The 24,247-nt window shown below is 42.0% G+C and overlaps 1 protein-coding gene across 1 annotated transcript in view; it reads right to left on the bottom strand.

The window, feature by feature from the left end:
- The window catches only part of Pik3cb (phosphatidylinositol-4,5-bisphosphate 3-kinase catalytic subunit beta), a 59,062-nt gene that overhangs the window by 20,200 nt on the left and 14,615 nt on the right, over positions 1-24,247 (bottom strand). The window contains exons 3-13 of the mRNA XM_090323606.1: positions 21,091-21,277; positions 19,857-20,082; positions 17,765-17,988; positions 13,222-13,401; positions 11,968-12,138; positions 11,053-11,130; positions 8,426-8,677; positions 7,078-7,174; positions 4,829-4,959; positions 2,855-2,905; positions 1,074-1,262 (exon numbers count right to left, since the gene is read on the bottom strand). Coding sequence (XP_090179732.1) covers positions 1,074-1,262; positions 2,855-2,905; positions 4,829-4,959; positions 7,078-7,174; positions 8,426-8,677; positions 11,053-11,130; positions 11,968-12,138; positions 13,222-13,401; positions 17,765-17,988; positions 19,857-20,082; positions 21,091-21,243 — 1,752 coding nt within the window. The 5' untranslated portion in view covers positions 21,244-21,277. The remainder of the gene's footprint in view (positions 1-1,073; positions 1,263-2,854; positions 2,906-4,828; positions 4,960-7,077; positions 7,175-8,425; positions 8,678-11,052; positions 11,131-11,967; positions 12,139-13,221; positions 13,402-17,764; positions 17,989-19,856; positions 20,083-21,090; positions 21,278-24,247) is intronic.

Below are 24,247 nucleotides of genomic sequence, written 5' to 3'. Positions count from 1 at the left end.
TCTGAGGACCATGGTCAGAAGCTAGCCCAGGCAGGAAAAGTCTACAAGACTCTTATCTCCCATTAATCACAGAAAAAGCTGGAAATGGTGCTATGACTTAAGTGGTAGAATGCTAGCCTTGAGCAAAAGGAACTCAAGGATAGTATCTACACTCTGAGTTCAAGTTCCTGGACCAATAAAACAACAACAAAACCCACAAACAATTCAAAACAGCATGGTGCTAGTATAATAACAGACACAGAGATCAATGGAGCAGAACAGTAAGACTAGAAGGAAACCCACACATCTAAAGCTAAATGATCTTCCTTCCACAAAGGTGCCAGGAATGTTCTTCAGAGAACAGACAGTCTTCTCCATAAATGGTGCTAGAAAAAAATATGGTTTGTATTTTCACTGCATATGATATCCACAGACTAAAACTAGATCCCGCTATCTGATCAGTTAGGAAATTTTAAAAAAAATCAAAAGAGGTAAAAGATTGCAAAGTAAGACCTGAAATTGGGGAAGAAAACCTATGTGCTGGAGTGAACAGAGAAAATATTTCCAGGGGAGAACTGTTCAGTCATTAACAGGGCAGCAAGGTCGGAACTAAAGCTGGCTGTGCTAAGTGAGTCAAGCAGGGGATAGAGGACAAGTTCCACAGGATTGCTTGATGGTATCTTCAGGTTCATCTCACAGAAGGCTGAGAGGTACTCTAGCATTGGAGCTGTATCTCTACTTCCAGCTTTTAGCTGGTTACCTGGACATGAGGCTCATGGACTTTTCTGTGCTGGCTGGCTTCAAACCACAGTCCTCGTATCTCAGCCTCCTGAGTAGCTAGAATTACAGGCATGAGCTACCAACCGTAAAATTTTTACATATTTATGTCTGAGTATGGTAGTGCATGCCTGTAATCGGGAAGTTTAAAACAGGAAAATATCAAGTATGGTGCTAACCTGGACTGTATAACAACAACTATCTAAAATAAATAAATAAATGAAATAAATCTATCCCATGTAAGGAAATGACACTTTCCATAAACCCACAAATAGTGTATGCACCCCAGAGGAATCACAGAAATGGTTCTTTGGTACCTGAGCCACATCTTCAAGTTTATTCCACTTGATGGACAGGAGTAACTTGGGCAGTGACTGCGGGAAGTTTTCACGGCAGTCTTGTCGCAGGGTCCAAATAAGATCCATTTCATTCTCACACAGCTGAGACAAGGGGTCCCTGTCCAAGATCTCCTTCAGTACAGCAAGAAACTTCTTTCCACCTCGACTCTGAGAAAGCAAAGCATTCAGAAAGTTCAACTGTTTGATGTCCCAGTCATAAGTGTTACTATGTCAACTACAAAAAAACGATGCCACAAAAAAGTAAGTGAAAGCAGGCCCTTCTAGAAGATAAGGATGAAGAAAAGAGTTCATCTCAAAAGGTTCGAAAAGGGGGGGAAAAAAAGAATGCTGCTTTTTAAAACCCACATGGAAACGCTAGGTGGCAGTATTGCTCCTGTGTTAAGAACCAGGTGCTTATTCAACTGACATTTCTTTCATTTTTAGTTTCTATCAACCAAACACCTAAGATGACCCAAACATATAAAGTGAAAACGAAAGAAACAAACAAGTGCCTTCTTGGGTTTCCTCTTAGCTCACTCGTATCTCTGCAGGAGAAGGGCCAGCCATATGGTCTGGGCCAGTAGCTCAGAGAGAGGTCACCTACCTGGCTTGGCAGGGCCCAGGTTTGATCTCAAGAACAGGAAGGTTAAAGAACTATGAATCTTGCCAGGCATGTTGGCACATGCCCGTTACCTCAGCACTTGGAAAGCTATGACAAGAGAATCACTAGCTGGAGACCAGCCTACTTTACATGATGAAGTCCTCATCAAAAATAAACAAACAAAAAATGGAAAGTAGCTGGACACCAGTGGCTCAGTTCTGTAATTCTAGCTATTCAGGAGGCTGTGATCTCGGAATCATAGTTAAAAGCCAGCCCAGGCAAGAAAGTCGATGAGAGTCTCATCTCCAATTAACCATTAAAAAGCCGTAAGTGGGGCTGAGGTTCAAATGTTAGAGAGCTCTAGCATTGAGCCTTAAAAAAGCTCAGGAACAGTAGCACCTAGGCCCTGAGTACAAGCCCCAGGATTGACACAAAAAATAAAAAATAAGAAATTCAGGGGCTGGGGAATGTGGCTTAGTGGTAGAGTGCTTGCCTAGCATATGAAGTCCTTGGTTCGACTCCTCAGTACTATATAAACAGAAAAAGCCTGAAGTGGTACTGTGGCTCAAGTGATAGAGCAATAGCCTTGAATTCAAGAGCTCAGAGACAGTGCCCAGGCCCAGAGTTCAAGCCCTACAACTGACTAAAAAAAAAAAAAAGGGAGAGAGAGAGAGAGAGAAATGAAATGCAGAAAGTACAATTAAAGGACTGTATTGACTGAAACAAGACAATAAAAAGACAAAATAGTGCATATTTTCATTTATTCGTGGGAGCTAGACCTAAAGACATTCATATTCATGGACATGTACACATGTACATATACCTAGGAGCGCTAGAAAACACCCATTCCTCAGATTCAAGGAGCAATATCAAAGTGTGATAAAGGATTACTAGAATAAGACATCCATCTGTAGGTTCAGTCTCCTACCCATATTCTTTAATCACCTGTCTCAGTAATTATCTGATAGGCCAGATTACAGGTGTACACCTGTAATCAAGCAGATTTATGGTAATGAGCATATGGAAGACTCATATGCATCCCAGCCTGTGAGCCTCTCATAGTGGATGATCCATGTTCACTATCATAGTGAGGTGAAGGTCCACAATAACACACATAAGCCACAGTAAGAAAGGGCCGATGAAAAGCCCAGATACTCACGGATACATTTGCACTGTCACTGCTCGCAATCTCCGCTGCTTTCTCAATAATCTGTTTAAAAGAAATTAAAGTTAAATTTTACTTCTCATACTTGCAGCATCATAAATATACAGAACTCATCGGGTGCCAGTAGCTCATGCCCGTCATCCTAGCTACTTGGGAGGCTGAGATCTGAGGATCATGATTCAAAGCCAGCCCAGGCACAAAAAGTCCATGAAACTCTTTATCTCCAGTTAGCCACCAGAAAACCAGAAGTGGTACTGTGGCTCAAGTGGTAGAGCGCTAGCCTAGGGCTGAAGAGCTTGGGGACAACACCCAGGTCCACAGTTCAAGCCCCATGACCGACAAAAAATAAATACACAAATATACAAAACTCTACTCTGACTACAAGAGACTGCATATGGCCTGGTATTTCTTTCTTTTTCTTTTTTTTGCCAATCCTGGGCTTGAACAAGGGCCTGAGCACTGTCCTTGGGCTTTCCTCAAGGCTAGTGCTCTACCACTTGAGTCTCAGCACCACGTCTGGCTTTTTCTAAGTATGTGGTACCAAGGAATTGAACCTGGGTCTTTGTGCATGCTAGGCAAGCACTCTACCACTAGGCCAAACTCCCAGCCCTGGCCTGGTATTTCTGTGCTTTATAATAGAAGCATGAATTTTTAAAAGAAAAAATGCTTTCCAAGTACCAGTAATCATAGCTACTCAAAGAAAGCTAAAATCTGAAGATCAAGGTTCGCAGCCAGTCAAGGCAAATATGAAAAATTATTATAATCTTCAATTAACCAGAAAAACCAGCTAGGCTGAAGGTGTGGGTTCAGCACCCGATTTAAGGGAAAAAATGAGGGAGAGCACAAGGCCTTGAGTTCAAATCCCAGTACGTACACACACACACACACACACACACACACCATACACACAAATAAGGGTACTTCTAACTCTGGATGACAGGAAAAGAGCAGGTGTAAGAGACCTCAACTCCTGGAGAGCATCTAGCTTGTCTGCAGATAAAATTACTATTTTCCCCCAAAACATTACTATGCATAGAATAAACTATGTCATCATGCTTTTTCTCAATCAGACATGTTTAACATGCAGGGTGGGGCTGAGAGTATGGCTCTGGTACAGCACTTTCTATACCAAGCCCTGGGTTGAACCCACAGCACTGCCATTCTAAGGGGGGCTTAACAGCAAGGGAAAGTCTCAGTGTATTTTTATAAATTCACTAAGTTGGCAAAGAGGAAGCTCCTTCTTGAAAAGAGGGGACTCACTGGTCCAGTAGAAAAAACTCTGGGTATAGCACGGAAAGATCCTCATCCTGTGGCTGAGTTACACAATCCTCCATAACTATTGTACCTATATTCTCAAGTAGAGACAGAATACAGACAACCACAGGGCTGTTGTGATGATAAAATGAGATTGCAGTTATTAAAATCAGGCAATAATCATAAACCACATTCGACTTGAAAATTCAAGTGATTACAGCAAGCAAGCATCAACCTAAATAAGAAGAGTAGGACCTGTGGGAACTCTGACCTTTTATAGCTGGGTTATTTATTTTATAACTATATATTACATGTGTGAGTAAATGAAACCAATTAAGCCAGACACTGGAGGCTCACAGCTATAATCCTAACTACTCAAGAGGCTGAGATCTGAGGATTCATGGTTCAAAGTCAGCCCATGTAGGAAAGTCCCTGAGACTCTTATCTCCAATAAACTATTTGAAAAAATCTGGAACTGGTGTTATGGCTCAAGTGGTACAGCACCAGCCTTGAGCACAAAGAGGCTCAGGGACAATGCCCAGGCCCTGAGTTCAAACCCCAGGAGTGGCCCCCCCAAAAAAAATTAAAACAGGAAACCAATTAAATATAAACACAGTTATTAAAGACTAAAACCTCTATTCCTAATTGATCCTTAAAACAGGGAATGCTCTTTTAATTAATTCACGCATAGGGCTATTTAAATGAACAGCTTACCTTATCAAAGGGAGGGTAATAATATGGTTGTTTTTTATTCTCTGGAAACTTTATATGCAAGGCAGTTGCATTTTCAGTGTATGGATTTGTCTGAACAGTTCCCATTGGATTCAACATTTCTTCAAGTTCATCTGAAACATGCAAATAATTTTTGATTCTTAGGAAAGTGCTTTTAAGACAAAACTTGAAAGTGTGCCACTTAAGATAGTTTCTAGTTCCTTCTTAATGCTTGAAAATAAATTTCTGTGTGTGTCTGTAATGCATCTACAATGAGGCGGCTCACAAAAATGGATTGCTACTTTTCCTTCTTCAGTGTGGTCTGTCTCCTCCATCCTCATCAAGGTTTAGCGATGGCAGAAACTATCTCATGCTCTAGGTGGGATGTCTTAAAACCACCACTGTTTCCATGGTCACCACAGAGCGGACCCTCTGGGATCACCAGTGGCAGCCATCAGGTCAAGTCTAATCTGCTATTGCTTCTGTAAAGCAACTGCTAACACAAAGCCCTTCCTTCTCTACACTACACCACCATTCAAGGCAACCGCTACCTCTTCAGAGTACTCATCATCTCTTGGCCACCCTGGGCAATGCACCTTCACCGTTTTGTTTTGGCCAGTCCTGGGGCTTGAACTCAGGCCTGGGTACTATTCGTGAGGACTTTTGCTCAAGGCTAGTGTTCTGTCACTTGAGCCACAGTGCCATTTCCTTTTTTGGTTTGGTTTGGTTTTTGTCGGTCATGGGACTTGAGCTCTGGGCCTGGGTTACCACCCTACCCCTTGAGCCACAGTGTCACTTCCAGTTTTCTGGTAGTTAATTGGAGATAAAATAATGGCATTCGCAGAGAAGTGGATGAATCTAGAGCGAATCATGCTGAGTGAGACAAGTCAAGACCTAAGGAACAAAAGGCACATGGTGTCCTTAATATGTGGCTATTAAATCCAAAGAGTACAAGAGCGAGGACTCAATATTTGCATACCCAAAGCTATGGACATGGTAATGGAAATATACACATAACTATATAGACATAAAAACCTATGACTCTATAGACATAATGTTTTGTTTCATAAATTAATATGTTCCTATGACATACAAACCCTTAGCAAGTCCCAGTGATTGTATATAGAGATTCCTTTCTTGAACACTTGTTTGTTAAACTTGTCATTTGAAATATGATGTAAAAATCAATGTTAATAAATCCTTTAATTAAAAAAAAAGTCTCGTGGACTTTTTAGTGCTAGGGCTGGCTTTCAACTGTGATCCTCAGATCTCAGCCTCCTGACTAGCTAGGATTACAGGCATGAGCCACTGCACGGCACTTCCAGCTTTTTCTAGGTATGTGGTACCACGGAATCGAACTCAGGGCTTCATGCATGCTAGGCAAGCATTCTACCACTAGACCACACTCTCAGCTCACATTCACATATTTGTACACAGAATTTTATAACTGTAATGTAGTCAAAAAACTCTGGAGTTCAGAGAATACAACTTTCTAATTTCATAGGTAACTAACCTCAAGATGAGGTTAGGCCACACTGCCAGCCCACATTCACAGATTTGTACGTGGAATTTTATAACTGTAATGTAGTAAAAAAAAAATTCTGGAGTTCAGAGAATACAACTTTCTAATTTCATAGGCAACTAACCTCAAGCTGAGGAAACCTCAAGGTTTCCTGTATATAAGGTTACATCTCTTTCCTTCTGTTTCCACAACAGTTGGTCTATCACCTAAAGAGAGTAAGGTCACCAGGAGCTGTTGGCTCACACCTGTCATCCTAGCTACTCAGGAGGCTGACACCTGAGGACCACAATTCAAACCCCGCCCCGGCAGAACCAACAGTCCTTGTGAGAGTCTTACCTCCAATAAACTACTCAAAAAGCTAGAACTGGCACTGAGGCTCAAGTGGTAGAATGTTATCCTTGAGCACAAAAAGAATGGGGGATAGCACCCAGGCCCTGAGTTCAAGCCCCAGAACTAGCAAAAGAAAAGGGGGGAAGGAGGAGAAGTCGTACCTTATGAAAAATTTTCAAAATATAAAAAAATAAAATGTTTAAAGCAAGTATTCATTCAGTGAAGTAAAAAGTACAGTCAGAAACAAATCATTTTATGAATGTATTGAACTGATCTGTGTAAGTCTAGTTGGGGGATACGTCATAAAGACATAAAATGATGACTTACTTAGTAAAATGCTAGAATAGTTGAGTCATAAAGAAATGCAGGGCAACACAAAGAATTAGGAAAGAAATCTTACCGGGAAATGAAGACCAGCTGTGTAAAATTACATCTCCAGACCGCAACTGTCCTTTAAAGTCAAAAATCATCGTGTTTACCCATGCTACAGGGTAATGCTGTTGAAAAAGACATCACTGTATAAATGCACTAAGAATAAACTTCAGGCACGGACATCCTCAGGCCCTCTGTTTCAATGGTACTTCTAGGAATTTCTAAAGTTCCTTTACATGATTCCTCTACCACACACACACACACACACACAAAGTCACCCAAAATGGAAAAAAGATGCACACGGGAAAATAACAGACATATTTATACCAGCGATGGAAAACCTAGATGGTAATTAATGTACCACAATAGAAGTCTGCTATGTTTGCTGTACAGTCTTTGACAATAATTAGAAAGTGATTCAAGAAAAAGTATGGTACAGTATCAGCCTATATTTTTTTTTCTTGTGGGCCGTTTATAGATCTAGGTCCTCAGCAGTGGAAAAGAAACAAACATTGCTGACTCTGAGCCCAACGTGGTGGTGCATGCCTATAATCACAGTACTTGGAAGGCCCGTTTGGGCTGCATAGTGAGACCCTGCTAGTAGGTAGGTGGACAGATATCAGCCTTTATCCAAAATTTCAAAATCCAATTAGAATTGAAAGCAATAAAACTAAAGGTTCCTTTCTAATTAATGTGACCTTAGTAAAACATGGGCAGAGATGACTTAGTTGTCATATACAGCAGGAATATTCACCGTTTACCCCCATCTGCATCTAAAACTCCCACAAACACATCTGCATCCAGAATTCTACTTAAGTGACTGTGGATCAGTTTTGGTTTGGTTTTTATCAGTCATGGGGCTAGAACTTGGGGCATGTGCTCTATGCCTGAGTTTTAAGGCTAGCACTCTACCATTCTGAGCCACAGCTCCACTTCCAAAGATCAGTTATTTGTAAAGCATCATCTTCATTTTTTTTTTTAAAATGAGTCCTGGGGCTTGATCTCTGGGCCTGGGTACTGTCCCTGAGCTCTCCAGCATGAGCCACAGCGCCACTTTCAGTTTTCTGGTGGTTAATTGAAGATAAGAGTCTCATGGACTTTTGTGCCCAGGCTGGCTTTGAACTATGATCCTCAGATCTCAGCCTCCTGAGTAGCTAGGATTGCAGGAATGATGTTTGTTTTTAAATATGGGACCTCCCTGAAAATAACTCTGCCAGAAGAACATGACACGATCATGGAGACTTAATGTCATCTTAAATCAGTTCTCAGGGATCAAAACTACGTGGTATACTTTAATTTTACTACACAATTATTTCAAATAGCGTTAATAACTATTTCATTATCTGAACTATTTTAAGAAGTTAGCACATCATTACCACTTTTCCAGCCTTCCTGATGGTCTGATATTTAGCAGGATTAATGGTTTTAGTAGATTTCTTCGTCTTCACTTTATCCAAAACTGCATAAACAGCAAAACATAATCGAGCCATTCGTGGCAAGTCACAAGTATTAATATCAAACTCCAGTGGTTCATTCCAGGTGTGATCATTTTTCCCTGCTATCTCTGAGCTGACAACCGTTTTACACAGGAGCTCCGTACCGTGGAACAGACCAGCCCTGACATGAACCTACAATGGGAGAAGGAAACACGTATAAGATCAGGAATAGTTGATAAGTGAAAAGTCTGTTCTTGAGAGCATAGAATGATGTGCTGCGAGCAGAGATGCCCCGTCCTTTAGATGCTGTATCTACAGTCATAGACTACGTTGGGTGTGACCTGGTTTTCACTTAGCAATAGACCAGCTACAAAATCTCATGGGATTGGCCTGTCAGAGGTCTCAGTCAGTGGTTTAAATGGGCTGGGAGGAAAAAAAGACAGCTCTAAAGAGTACTACCTACCAGGTGCTCATTACCATAGATTGCATTTAGCTGGAGCCTTTCTATTCTTCTGTATAGTTGGGAAAGAATGAGTGGATGAGCAGGCCATTCTATTTCTTCATAATTTATGAGTTTGTCATTTATAAGTCAATAGCTGACTGAAGAAATATTCATATCTACAATGACCTAAGAAGTCACTGACCTTTCCTACCCCTAAGGTCCACTTTCAAGGTAAGGTAATGTAAAGCATATATAAAATACCTTGGAATGGCTTAGTGGTAAGAGTGCCTGCCTAGCATGCATGAAGCCCTGGGTTCGATTCCTCAGTACCACATACACAGAAAAAGCCAGAAGTGGCGCTGTGGCTCAAGTGGTAGAGTGTTAGTCTTAAGCATAGACTCAGGGACAGCACCCAGTCAGTTTCAGGGCTTGAACTCTGGACCTGGGTGCTGTCCCTGAGTTCTTCAGCTTAAGACACTCTCCCACTTGAGCCACAATACCATTTCCGGCTTTCTGGAGGTTAACTGAAAAATAAAGAGTCTCATGGACTTTCTCTTGCCCAGGCTGACTTTGAACCATGATCCTCAGATCTCAGCCTCCTGAGTAGCTAAGATTATAGGCATGAGCCACCACGCCCGGCAAGAGAAAAAAATTTATATAAACTGGTTCAGAAAATAAGAGGAAGGGAAGGTTTTGTAAATCATCTCTGAGATAAGACACGGTGATAAGGAACATACACATACACACACACACACACACACACACACACAAATAAACATCAAAAGCCTGGCATAGGTAGGCATACCTAGAATCCCACACACAGGAGGCAGAGACAAGGAGAATTAAGTACAAGGCTAGCCCAGGCAAAAGCTAGTGAGACCCTATCTCAGAAACAAATATAAACAAAAGGGCTAGGGGCATAATTTATAAGTTAGAGTGCTTCCTTAATATGGAGGCAGCCCTGGGGTGATGGGAGAAAGGGGGTGGGGAGATATCCATGTGAGAAGACCAAAACCCTTACCTTAATGACAGCTAACTCCATGATTAAGTCGTACACGTTTATGGTGTACTAAATGCTTTAACATATACATATATAGCTACATAGTGATTACTATACTCAAGTAAATTAACCTATCTAGAGTCACATATAATTTGCCTTCCCCACCTTTTTTGGGTAAGAGTAGCTAAAATCTACCCTTAGCAAATTTTTAGTATGTGTACAATATTATTAGCTAAAGTTACCATGTCATACATGAGTTCTCTGGGATTGTTCAATCAAGATAACTGACTTTGTGTGAACTTCGGCTTACTTTCCTCCAGTCCACGCCTCTTGGCCCAGGTAACTTCCTTTCCACAGCCCTGAAGAACTGTGAATGTCTCTGTACCAAAGCAAGTAGCTAAGCTGGGTATAGTGAACACATCTATAATACCAGCATTCAGGAGGCTGAGCCAGGAGTTCCAGGCCAGCCTGGGAACATAGCAAGAAGGAAGAAAAAAAATAAAGTGACTGGTAATTTTTGCCAAGGTTCCCTTGAATATATCCTCATGCCAACACACATCTCAAACTGAATCACTTTCTAAGATCAAAAACTATTCTCTTAATTTCCAGTCCAGCAAAATATGGAAAATGAATGCTTGCCACTCAGGCAAAATGTCTCATCAGGTCTCCAGCTAATTGTATAGAGTTGTGCAATAAAGCCCCACGTGTTACCCACTTGTGGTCTAGAATGCAGTCATCTATTTTCCTTTGGGCTCAGCAAGTTCAGGGAAAATACAAGCTAAAAGTGGAGGCTGAGCACAGCTCGAGGCAAGCCTGAGAGGAGGGGAAGCTTGCACAGAAACTTGTGACCTGAAGTTGGGGGTTTAAATTTTACTTGCTAAATCCTTGATCCAAAAGCAAGCTTGTCTATATGAGACATGGTGGGAAAGTGAGGAATCTTTCCAGCAGGTAAAAAATACTTCAAAACAAAAATATTCAATAGTCTTAGGACAAGTGCTCATGTTCCATCTCACATAGCGGATGAGAATGTGTAAAATTTACTCCTCACAAATCCTACTGAGCCTCTGATGGGAGTTTTTTCAAATAAGTGAGGAGATGCAAAAGTCTACTTCTGAAAGTACTCACTTTTACAGTTTCTTCTGTGTTCAGCTTGTTTCCCTTTACCAAGACAATTTGGAAAGGGTTGTTATTGTCCCAAACATGCTGTAAGAGAGTGAAGTACAGAGATATTTTAATGAAAGCAATGAGCATTCTACCCTAGCCATGAGCTGTCACTGTGCACGAAGAATGAAGACAGGCTCTGCCCTGCAACTTGCAATCATAGGGGGTAAATGCAGCAAGGCTGAGCATGCCATTATGTGCATAACACCAGGTCTGATTAACTGGGAGATGATTAACTGCCAAGAGACAAAACAATAATAACAACTATACTAATAAATTAAGCATTATAATCATTAGCACTTGGTTTTCATGGTGAAACAAAACACAGGCAACATTCCACTGGTGCCAAGAGCAATCACTAAAAGGAAATGTCAACCAACAGTACTAAAACTTTGCATAGGTTGACCATTTATATTAATATAAAATCTTATCAAAGAGAATCTAAATGCATGAAGACTGAGTCACTGAGATGATATTAACTTTATATAACAAAAACAGTATCTACTTTATACAAATATATTGGGGGGAAGTGCCTCTAATATACATATAATACTGAGAAAATTTCAGGAAAATCACATAAAAAACATTAACTTGAACCAGATGCAGTATACACCTGTAATCGCAGCATTCAGAAGGTAGCAGCAAGAAGATAACAGATCCAAGGCCAGCCTGAACTTACATACAGCAAGACCTTGTCTAAAATAAGTAACAAGAAGGGCTGAGTGGTTCAAGTACTATAGAACCTGCCTACCGATGAATGCCATAGTTCGATTTCCAGTTTTGTTTTACTTAAGTGAGCAAAGGAAGTATGTATGAGACTTAGCATTTCCCACAAATCACATGGTTTGGGGTTAGGGAAGGTTCCCACATGAAACTTACAGACACGACGCGAGTTTTCTTTGGTGGTAAAGGAAGAGGAAGGTTGGACGAGTGTCGATTTACAGCAGCCTCTATTGCGATCATTTCCTGCTCATACATTTTCTTGATCTTGCAGCATTCCACAAGTATGAAATGGGGCAGGGATCTGTTCATTACACAGTTCCGAATATACTACAGTGGCAAATACAGAAATCAACAGAATAAAACAAATTTGAGGGCTGGGAGTTTGGCCTAGTGGTAGAGTGCTTGCCTAGCATGCACAAAGACCCAGGTTTGACTCCTCAGTACCACATACATAGAAAAGCCAGAAGTGGTGCTGTGACTCTAGTGGTAGAGCTCTAGCCTTGAGAAAAGCCCAAGGACAGTGTTCAGGACCTGAGTTCTAGCTCCGGGACTGGGGGGGAGGGGGGATTAGAACAGCACCATACCAAAGGTCCTGCAAAAGTGTTTCTTAAATAACTCACACCAAGAGCTGTAGTCATTTATAATTATCACACAGTACTAAGCATAGTGATTTATGCCGTAATTCTAATACCTAGGGGGCAGAAGCAGGAGTATCACCAGTTGGACGTCAGACTGTGTAAAAAAAAAAAAAATCTGCTGGGCATGGTGGTTCACACCTGTAATCTTAGCTACTCAAGAGGCTGAGATCTGAGGATCGCAATTCAAAGCCAGCCGTGGCACAAAAGAACATAAGACTCAGCTCCAATTAACCACTAGAAAACGGGAACTGGGGCTGTGGTTCAAGAGGTAAGGTGGCAGCCTTGAGGTGAAGAGCTCAGAGACAGTGCCCAGGCCCTTACCTAGTTAAAAGCAAACAAGTTTCTATATGAACAAGTAAGTTTGCATATATATATGTATATATATATATATATATACACACACACATACACACACACATATATATGTATCTATATAAATAGATACATATATATATATTCGAATCCTGTTTATGTGAGGAAAAGAAGACAACAAGGAATCATATCCAGAATTCAAAGGTAATAGGAAAATTATTATTATACAACACTAACAAACAATCAAAAAGCAGAAGGCAAGCACACAGACATATATTCATCCTCCAGAGGCCAGAAACAGCCATAACTGTGAGGAAAAAAATGACAAAAACTTGTAAAGATGTTCCCTGTTAATCTAAGAGGAAGGGTAGGGTTAGGAGTTATGGATTTTACTAAGTTCTCTGTGGTTTTTCTGTAGGTACACTTTCCTTAAATCAGAAGGAAAAGTTCCCATACATACCTGGAACTGAATTAGTGGGTGGTCTCCAAATACATATTCCACTCTCCCACTGACTTGCAATACATAATCGGAGGGGCTAGCTTCATCTTCTTTACCATGAATAGTCAAGCGCTTCTGGATGGCCAATTCGTTTACTTTGATAGGAGTCATATTAGGGGACACTTGAAAGCTGAATACATCCTACAAACAGAGAAGGTATAAAACAACATGAATTTTATACTTGTGCTGGAAACATACAGTAATATATACAAGTGTGCCTATTATTTGTGTAGCACAACAAATACTTAACAATAGATTTTTCTACATATTGTGTGCCCACATAAAATTGTCTAAGACAATTGTCTATCACACTTTATAAGATGCTTTATTGTACACTGAGTGCCACACCTCAAGCAGTAAGACTAGTATTTAACTAAGGGTTACTCTCACGTAACAAGTCATAGAGATTTTCTTATAGACATCTTTCTCTAAAATGCTGCAAAACCTGGGATTTGAGAGTACAGCTCAATGGTAGAATGCTTGCCTAGTATGCTGTGAAAGCTACCACATAAACTAGCTTCCACGTGGTGCAAAGAAACACAGCGGATAGGATCCTGGACCTGCCATCTCAGTTTTACAAAATAGCGATCTCGGAAGTCAAATCCCAGATGAGGGACTGCTGGCATGGCATGCCTCGTACACGGCAGCAAGGGTTCTTCCACTATAGCTTGTAAAGGATGCCAGGAAACCAGAGAAGTGCCATTGGGGAAAAAAAATTAAGGAATAATGAGTATGTTAAACAGTAAGAAATAGTCCTCTGTGAGTATTTAACTATAAACTAACAATTCTGTCCAATGTACAAATAGTACTGGGGGTGGAATCCGGCTCCTATGTATGCTGGGTAGTGCAATGTCTGCTCATCATAAAACCCTATGGAAAAAGAAACACTGCAGATGAATGCATGACCTGGCGTAGTAACAACACCACACACAGGAAGCTCATGAACCCTCAAAGCAACCAACTCCACGTCAACCAAACTCTATATTCACCTGACACTGATTTTGTAGTAGTTTTCACTAAGTCACCTCCATTTTTCACAAGGTATATCCAAATCAAACATGTTTAATCTAAATCTAGGGTATTTTCTGCTTTTTTCTAGAACTAATGTAACATACCGCCTCATCCAAGTTTGCAGAACATATTAATGATAAGATTACAAACTGCCTTCCCTCTGAAACAAATCAAGAATCTTCATGACTCAGTAAGAAAAACACAATACAACTTTACAAGTCGATAATAACAACAGAACGCACAATAGAAGAAAAATGTTTGTGGAAAATATAATAAAGCATTTATCCTTACCTGCGAGTGGGAAGATGGGGTGAAAACGGCATGGTGAGGCAATAGATTTATCTAATTCCATTTTTACCTGCACTGAAGACTTCAAGCCCTTTTCTCAGTCCCGCTCCAGCCCGACCAGCTTCCAGTGGATTGCCTTCTCTGATACCATCACTTGCAGTGAGTGACAGCATAAAATCAGAGCCTTTCTTAAGAGCAACATAGTGCACAGTACTCTGCGTGAATGGTTACAGCTGCAGACCACAGACTGCACGTCAAAACACACCAAAGGCCTGGGAGGAGACAAATGGCTCTGTTCCGAAGGAACCTGGTCCCTAGAGGCTGCTGTGCATTAGGACCCATGCGGTGATTCAGGTGTCTACAAAGGTGAGGAGACGTGTGTTTCTGAGTTTTACTCTACACACATGCATGCTCTCACAGTTCTGACCAGCTTTTCAATCATTCCCTGCAAGCCCCCAAACACCATGCTTTCTACCTCCTCAGCGCCATATCCAGCCACTGTGCCCACACACAGAGGGGAAGTCCTGTGTGCCCTCTAATTTCATTCCACTAAACAAGCTCAGGCACAACACCACCCTTCAAAGCACTTCTCTGGTTTCCTGGCATCCTTTACAAGCTACAGTGGGAGAACCCTTGCTGCTGTGCGCGAGGCATGCCATGCCAGCAGTCCCTCACTGCATAAAACATCTGGGATTTGACTTCCGAGATCGCTGTTTTGTAAAACTGAGATGGCAGGTCCAGGATCCTATCCACTGTGTTTCTATGCACCACGTGGAAGCTAGTTCATGTGGTAGCTTTCACAGCAGTGGTTGGCTAGCTTTCCTACTAACACCGTGTTTTTAAACCAAACAAGGCAACTTGTTACATCACACTTCGTTTTTAAGTTAATGCTCCCTAGGTGCTGCTTCTCAGCAGCTGATGAGAAGTCTACAAAAACAGAGGGGATAAAAGGGGGCGGGGACCAGGATGCACCAAGATGGAGGAGACTGCCAGGTGTCTGTATTCTGACAATGCCACTCTTGGGTTTTCCTGTGGTAAGTAGTCATTTATGAAATACCACCAGCAATAAATGAAAATTTGAAGTTTATCTTACTCGGCTAAGTAAATCTAAAACATATATATGTGACTTCTCAAAACAATGTTGATTGCTTAATAATTTCTGGTTTATATCATTCCAGAAGCCTAGAAGCTCATGGTTTCACCTTACTGTGATGTATCAAACATCTAGCAAAGGAGACCAGGACAGGAAACGCTAGCTGAGTATCCGGCACATGGAAGATGACACAGACACTACCATGATGGGGAGAAGTCACAGAGCACAAGGCAGAATCTAAAATGCTTCCATTCCAACTTCGTCTGAGTGTCTGCACAGTGAGAATACCGTCCTCCAGAGGTAAAGCCCGCACACCTGCACTGGATGGGTATGGGCAGAGGTTCGCGCCAGCAGGGACAACAGAAAGAATTACACAGAGTCTGACCACATATTCTCCAAACTCCATGACTGCTTAGGACAGGAAGACTCCACCCTCCTTCATCTCTACCCTATGTTCAACACACCCTTTCACATGGACTTTACTAAAAGGACGGTTTTTACTAAAATTTGTATATCCCAGGAGAGATTTAACCCATCTCTAACGAAAATCAGACTGACCCAGAAAGACAAATTACCCTGAGCCAGTTTCCATATTGAGTGTTAATCACTTTTCAGCAGTAATGTCCCTATGCTACCTCTCTAGCCCTTGCAGAAGGTCCCTAAACAGTACTGAAGGGTATTTAAGAGACTTCACTCAAATGTAACTTCAGGCATATTACAATTTGATCGGTGTATTTCCTCTATACAAAAAGGGAAAATGCCAGAAGGCAGGATCCTTTTTCACAGCTACTCTAAGAAATGCTTCTTAAATGTTGTCTAAAAGAAGGGGGAGTGGGGAGGTAACTTAAATAAAACCAGGCAGCTGGATAAAATCCTGCCTCTATCACCAACCGACTATCAGGCCTGGTACGAATCACTTCATCTCTCACCTTTTCCATTTCTTTTCTGTGAAATAGGGTACTTTAGGTCTGGGGCTATAAATCTAGTTGAGTGTTTAGTTAGCATGTACAAAGCCCTGACTTTAGTTTCCATGATGGCAAAAAGAAAAAAAATTATAGGCTGGACCTGGAGAATGCTTTTACCTAGAACGTCTACTATTACAAATGGTTACTGTTACAGGTTATCCCAGAATATCCCAACATCCACAGATCTTTACTTGAGTCTCAGTCCAGCCATGAGGTAACAAGCCAGTCCAGCTTCACAAAAGGGAGTTGCACTGTCTAGCTTGTGTTAACTATAAAAAATCACTATGGATTGCTGTATACCCTCTATTACAATGTCAGGTTCCCATCAACATTCAATCTTATTCTTACAGAATGCAAATGTAAGAATATGGGGGGGAAAAAAAGGAGACAATTTAACCACATCTTTCCTCTTCTTTCTGTTAGCTAGGGCTTGAACTCAGGGCCTAGGCACTGCCCTGAGCCTCTTTTTACTCAGGGCTAGCAGTCTACTACTTGAGCCACAGCACCACTTCCTGTTTTTGCATGGTTAATTGGAGATAAGAATCTCACAAGGACTTTTCTGCTGGCTGGCTCTGAATCGATATTCTCACATCTCACCCTCCTAAGTAGCTAGGATTACAAGTGTGAGCTTAGCTCAGGCCTTTCTTCTTAAAAGTATCTCTCTACTGGGAGAAAGCAAGGGAAGGGGTAACGCTGTCCAAAAAGAAATGTACTCATAGTCTGGGAAAGTGGCTTAATGGTCAAGTGCCTGCCTGGGCTCCATTCCTCAGGACCATATAAACAGAAAAGGCTGGAAGTGGCACTATGCCAGGACTGGCAGAAAAAAAGAAAAACAGAAACGTACTCATTACCTGACCCATTTAACTGTACCCCTTCTGAATATCTATCACCTTTATAATAAAAATTTAAAAATAAATAATAAAATAGAAAAAAAATGTGGGCTGGGAAGGTGGCTTAGTGGTAGAGCACGTGCCTAGCATGCATGAAGCCCGGGGTTCCATTCCTCAGTACCACATAAGCAAAAAAGTTGGATATGAATTTTAAACATTCTTCTCATCTTAATCTAAAATGTCCTGACACTTCCCAGAATGGAGCCACATTCAGGTGAAAAGTAGAGATTCAGATTCTTTCAAAACCATGGCAGTACCTGACTATTTTCAAAGTGCACAGCCACGATGAGCTTTCCTCCATAGAGCTTGTCTTCTAGATTTTCGAGGAGGGATGGCTCGTGCTCTGGCGGGTATGTCTGCTTCAGCCAGTCAATCCACGACAATCCCACCAGAGACTGAATCTTTTCCTCACTGAATTTGCGCATTTTCCTCCGAAATTCATTCACTTCAGGATCCTTCAAGGCATCAAATTCGTGGAGACCTAAACATATTTTGTAAAGGTGTCAATTTCAAATGCTAATAATCATAAAAGAAAATCAAAGTACTTTCAACCAAAACTAATTTGGATGTTTGGCTTTTTATCAATTCGACAAAACTAGAAAGTGTCAGGAAAGATCACAAAACAAGTCAGGTGACACAATAAAGATGAAGTCTCATATACAGCAGGCAAGCACACAACTGCATTTCTAAACTGTCCAAACTGTCCACAAAATTGTGTGGATACAATATGAGCTTTCTGGATAGCTTTAGCTCTTGACAATAATTGGCGGAGACTCAAACATCTAGCACACTTTGCCTATCACAATTGATAATACATTTTTTCTGTGTACAAATACAGATTACATATACAAGGACACCAGATACCACATGCATCTAACAAAAACTCTTCTTTTATCCACTACAAGTCACATCTATTCCACCTTCCAAATGTCTCAACTCTGTCCACGCCTCTCAGTGCCTCTCAGTTCCTTGAGCTTGCTTCTAACTAATCCTTTGCTAACTCTTCTTCAGGTCACTATATGCCTCTCTCATTAACTTCTCTACTTAAAGTCTTCTCTTCTTTGGGTAGTACTGCAAATGTAACTCAGAACACTCAGATCTTCATGCATGCTAGGCAAGTGCTCTACTACCTGAGCCACATTCCCAATCCTCTTGATTTTTAGTTTTTCAGGTAGGGTCTCATGCTTTTGTCCAAGCAGGACTACAAGTAGTTGGATTACAGGTGTGGACTACCCCATACCTGACCTCCACTGGACGTCTACTCCTTCTACAACCTGGGAAGTCTTTCTAAAGTGCAAATTTGATCATACCATTGTCTACATAAATTTATTCAACAGTTTCTCAAGGGCTCTTGGCAGTACATCTCAACTTTTTCCTTTTCACAGGAGGGTTGAGAGAGGATGTGCAGTTCAAGTTACTCTCTTAACAATATGTATTCTAGGCTGTCAGACTGGACAAAATGTTGGAATGGAGACATGACACAAGTGGTAGAAAGACAGCTATGAGCAAGAATGTCAAACAAGAATGCCAGGTCCTAAATTCAAGTCCTGGTACTAGCATAGGAATACGTACACATATATATGTTATATAGGTCATAAAAAGTAAGGAGGATTCACCTCTTACAAAATGTTCCTTAATGTATCTGAGGTAAAGGAACAGTTTTACTTTGCTTTGCTTCTTTTTTAGTGGTATGACATTTGAACTCAGGGCCTCACACTTGCAGGTACTTCAACACTTGATTCATGCCTCTTGGCATTTCAGTTTTACTTTTTACATAAAGTCTCACATTTTGGAGGCTGGGAATGTGGTTTAATGGTAGAGTGCTCACATGGCATTCATGAAGCCCTGGGTTCAATTTCTCCTTACCACATAGAAAAAACTAGAAGTGATGCTATGGCTCAAGTGACAGAGTACTCGCAAAAGAAGCCCAGGCCCTGAGTTCAAGCCCCAGGACAGAGGGAAGAAGGTAAAAGATGAAGGGAGGGAGAAGAGAGAGAGGAGGACTCATATTTTTTCTCTGGTCTAGCCTCATATCAAAATCTTCTAGATCTCTGGCTGTAACAAGAGATTACAGCAGGTGTCTGTAACTATCTAAGACCAGTATTTGTAAAACAAAAAAAATCAATCAACAGCAAAGCAAAAATGTGTCAGACATACGCTGTAGGATCCTGTGGCAATGTCTCATTGCTAGAGGAGTTTCTGAGAACTTATGCTCTGCTCTGTACTTACCTTATTCTCATCTTATAAATACCACTGATCCCTGGGCTGCATGCATTTGAAAGAAGTAGTAACTCTTACACAAATGACAATGGGTATGTTAATAATCCACACGAGAAGCTTTTCAATTACCTTTTCCTATAAGGACTCCAATTTTTGAGTCCAGCTTTTCTGCTGGGTCACAACTTCTTGTCACTAACTTGAGAACTGGGAGAAAAGGCCTGACGTCACAAAGCCTTCGTGTCTCATCTTCGAGCTCTTCGTAAACAGCGGTTTGGTTCACACATGCAAACATATAGGAGTCAATTTCCATGAGCAGGTTGAACATTGGGTAATGGTGAACTTGCTTCCATAGCATCTGTAGGAGAAACAACAGGTCTACAATGGAATCCTGGCACAAGGGTCCAAGAACACCCTGCAGCACTGTGCATAGAACTCAGCACTTCAACCTCCAATGGCTAAACCAAACATTCATTATCCAGGGCCTAGAGAAGTAAAACAAAAAAAAAATTTGTTTTGGCAAGTCCTGGGACTTGGCCTGAGCAGTGTCCTTGGGTTTTCTCAAGGCTAGCGCTCTACCACTTGAGACACAGCACCACTTCTGGCTTTTTCTACATATGTGTTACCACAGAACTGAACCTGGGTCTTAGTGCATGCTAGGCAAGCACTCTTACCACTAGGCCAAACTCTGGGCCCCAGCAAAGTAAATTCTAAGCCCTACCATAAGAATAGCATTAAAACAATAGCTGGAGGTATGGCGCAGCAATGAGAATACCTGCCTAACCATTTGCATGCCAGCTACACAAGAGCCTGTCTTCAAAAACAGAAAACAAAGAAACAAACAGGAGAAAGAAAAATCTCCAGTACTAAAGAAGCTTGGGTAAGAGGATCAGGAATTCAAAGACAAGCCTGGGCTATATTCTGAGTTCCAAGCCAATCTGAAATGCACAGCAAGACGCAAAAGAAAAGAAGAAAAACATTCAACAGAAAGCTTAGAAAAACAATTGCATATGCATGTTTGTCTTTGGTAGAAAATTCTTCCCTGAGAGTCAGTATGAGGAGGAACAGGACGAATCAGACACCTTACATCCTGAGAGGAAATGAGTACAAGTTCAAAGACAGCAACTTAACGATCATCTCAAACCAGCTAATGTAAGCGAATTATTCTTAATTCAGTTATCACTTACGAGCTAAAATGACAATAGTATAAGCTTGGGTGATATGTCCACGAAACAGTACATGGACCAAAACCTTTCAAACGTAATCACTTACAGGACAAACTTCTCTCAGACTTTCCAGAATCTACATAAATAAGTAATGTAGAGAGTAGATATTAACAGTCCAGAAATTCTAACCAGTAACTTACCTGCTTAATAGAAGAAATGGTAGCTTCCCGAGGTACCTCCAGCTGGATATAAATCCCAGTGGGCAGAAGGAAGTCCACAGGGATGGAGCCATCAGATGCTATGTGTGAGTCCACCGCCCAGATGTCAAGGATGTCTGCCATAGCAGGAGGCATCGTGGGGCTGAGGCACACTCATAACCATGGGGCCCTAGAGAGCAGAGCAAAGCACAGCAAAAACCCACTAAACATGTTTTACAGTAAAACATGACAAACCAGCTAATTGAGAGGTTGAGGCAGGAGGATCGCTTGAGGCCCAAAGTTCAAGATCAACCTGGGTCACCCAGCAAGGCAACTTAGAGAAAAGTGTGAGTGCATGTGTGTGTGTACATAAAGGAGAGGGAGGGAGGGAAGGAGGGAGAGGGAGAGGGAGAGGGAGAGGGAGAGAAAGAGAGAGAGAGAGAGAGAGAGAGAGAGAGAGAGAGAGAGAGAGACCACATTCTACAATGAACCCTTAAATTTCGATGTAAAAAAGAGAAAAAAAAAGATGTGCTCCTCACCTGACATAACTGTAACTCCTCTACACATCACCTTTATATTAATAACAACAACAAAATGATTTAAAAACCTATAGGAAGGAAGCCTCCCTCCCACTAAGGGATAGGCAATGCTGGCTTGTCTAGTTTTGAAGACATGGTAGGGGAAGTTTGATTCGAGCAGTTCATAAAGAGCAGAGGGCCAACAGGCAATCAAAGAGTCACCAGGATGAGGAACAAACACTGTGAACAGGCTAGAGACCCTGTGGATATGGTGCAGACAGGGGTAACCCCCTCCAACCTGACTTCCAGGATCAACACTTAGGTTAATGCACGCGAGTGGAGCAAATACACGAATGATTATGGATCACTACGCTCCTGGCACACACACTTTGGTGTCTCCTCCCAGACCCGTGTTAGAGTCAGGAGACTTGTTGTGGGTAGGCTGCCTTTCATTTGCTCCAATGGGGTGCTGTGAGCCACTCTGGCATAAGGTGTGTGACTGGATGGCGGCGGTGGCAGATCTTCCCCTCAGTTCCTCCTGGCTCTTGTTTACAAGCGCCACAGCGCTGGGCAGGAGTGACTGCAGTGAGTGAGCTTAAAGAAGCGCTGTAACCTTGAGTCATAAGGCCCAGTGGACCAGTGCGGTGGAGGAGCTGGTGAGTAACCAACAGCCTTCACATCACATCTAGGAACTGTGCCAGTGCCAGAAAGCCATCTGGATGGCAAACAGCAACACGAGGAGAATTGTAAATAGCTTACAGCTGGAGAGAAAGCTCTACTCCAGGCTCTGCACAGTGCAGCTATTTCTGCCTACTGTCATTTTGAAAGTAAGTTACAACCTATAAAAATTAAAAGAGCATCCTACAAAGGCTGGGATTTCTTCCCACCCATTCCTGGATTCCTCCTCTGCACAATGGTTTCAGTTTGCTCTGTACAACTATTTATTACTTGCTTGTCTGTTTTAAAGCTTTGTTGGGGAGGGGGGGAGTAGTTCTCCTTAGCCATCCATCCAGGAATGACAAAATGCTTCTGTGAGCAGCTTTCATTTTTGCCCCTCAGTGTTCAGAACACTGCAGGAGTGTCTGTCCTTGGAGCTTTTTTTTTTTTTTTTTTGGTCAGTCATGGGGCTTGAACTTGGGGCCTAGGTACTTAGGGTCCCTAAGCTCTTTTACTCAAACATTCTACCACTTTGAGCCACAGCTCTACTTCTGGTTTTCTAGTGGTTAAGTGGAGATAAGAGTCTCACAGACTTTCCTTCCTGGACTGGCTCTGAACCATGATCCTCAGATCTCAGCCTCCTGCATAGCTAGGATTACAGGTGTGAGCCACCAACTCCTGGCTACCAAGTCTTCTTTTCAGAGGACACAGTAAGCCAGCAGAGGCGGACAGTTCTAGGCCTTGCCCCAAAGGGAAGAACCCCAGGGTTACTGCGTTGAAAGTCTAATGCCCAGTGGGCTGACATGCAAGAGGGCCCTTTAAGAGGTCAAACCTAGCAATCCCATGAGAGTGCCTTTGAGGGAATGGCATAAGTTTTCATGGGACCCCAGTTAGTCCTTTCAAGTGAGCTAAACAACCCCATGCTCAGGCTTCAGGTTAGCCAGGTGAGTAGTTGTGTGGCAAAGCCAAGGAGTCCTCAACAGAGGCCAGGTTGATAGCTATCTGGTCTTAACCTCAGGCAGCTCCAAATCTTTTTTTTTTTCTTTAAGCATCCCCCAGACTCGGGGATTTTGTCATAGCAAATGAAAATGGACAAATATCCTCAGCCAACAAGCTGAGGTAGCACCAACATGTCCCTGTCCTAAACCCATCTCCCCGTCCTACTCACCCCCCACCCCAGTGTGCTGAGCACTGTTAGCGTGGAGTATAATCTTTCATCTTGTATCATGACATCCGTATCCCAAAAGATCTGAAATCTCTAGAGTTACACTCGCTTTGGTGTCACCTTGTTTGTTTTCTCAGGTTAGGTCTTGTTATGCAGTCTAAGCTGGCCATGAATTCCAGATCCTCCTCTCCTGCTCTCCCAGTGTTAAGCACCTCCACAAAACTCCATCTCAACCAATAAAAGTCAGGGTGTGGTGGTACATGTGCCACCCTAGATTCCTAGTGAACATAAACAAAAAGACTGAAGTCCAGGCCAGCCTGGGTATAAACTCAAGACCTACTTAAAAAAAAATAATAGAAGCGGGGCCAGGAGCATGGCTAGTGGTAGAATGCTTGCCTAGCATGCACAAAGCCCCTGGTTCAATTCCTCGGTACCACATATACAGAAAAAAACAGAAATGGTGCTGTGGCTCAAGTGGTAGTGCTCTAGCCTTGAGAAAGCCCAAGAACAGGGCTCAGTTTAAGCCCCCGAGTTTAAGCCCCAGTACTGGCAAAATAATGATGATGAGGAGGAGGAGGAGGAGAAGGAGGAGGAGGGGGAGGAGGAGAAGGAGAAGGAGGAGGAGGAGGAGGAGGAGGAGAAGGAGGAGGAGGAGGAGGAGGAGGAGGAGGAGGAGGAGGAGGAGGAGGAGGAAGAAAAAAGGATTGGGAATATGTCTCAGGAGATGAAGCACCTTAGATTACTTGCTTGACAAGTATGAAGCCCGGAGCTCATATCACAATACTGAAAAAAAAAAATAAGTAGTTTTCTATTTAAATTT

This window comes from Megascapheus bottae, chromosome 32, assembly GCF_031878675.1.
Source record: "Megascapheus bottae isolate mThoBot1 chromosome 32, mThoBot2.hap1, whole genome shotgun sequence".
Taxonomy (NCBI): Eukaryota; Metazoa; Chordata; class Mammalia; order Rodentia; family Geomyidae; genus Megascapheus; species Megascapheus bottae.
This window is presented reverse-complemented; position numbering and strand designations above follow the sequence as displayed.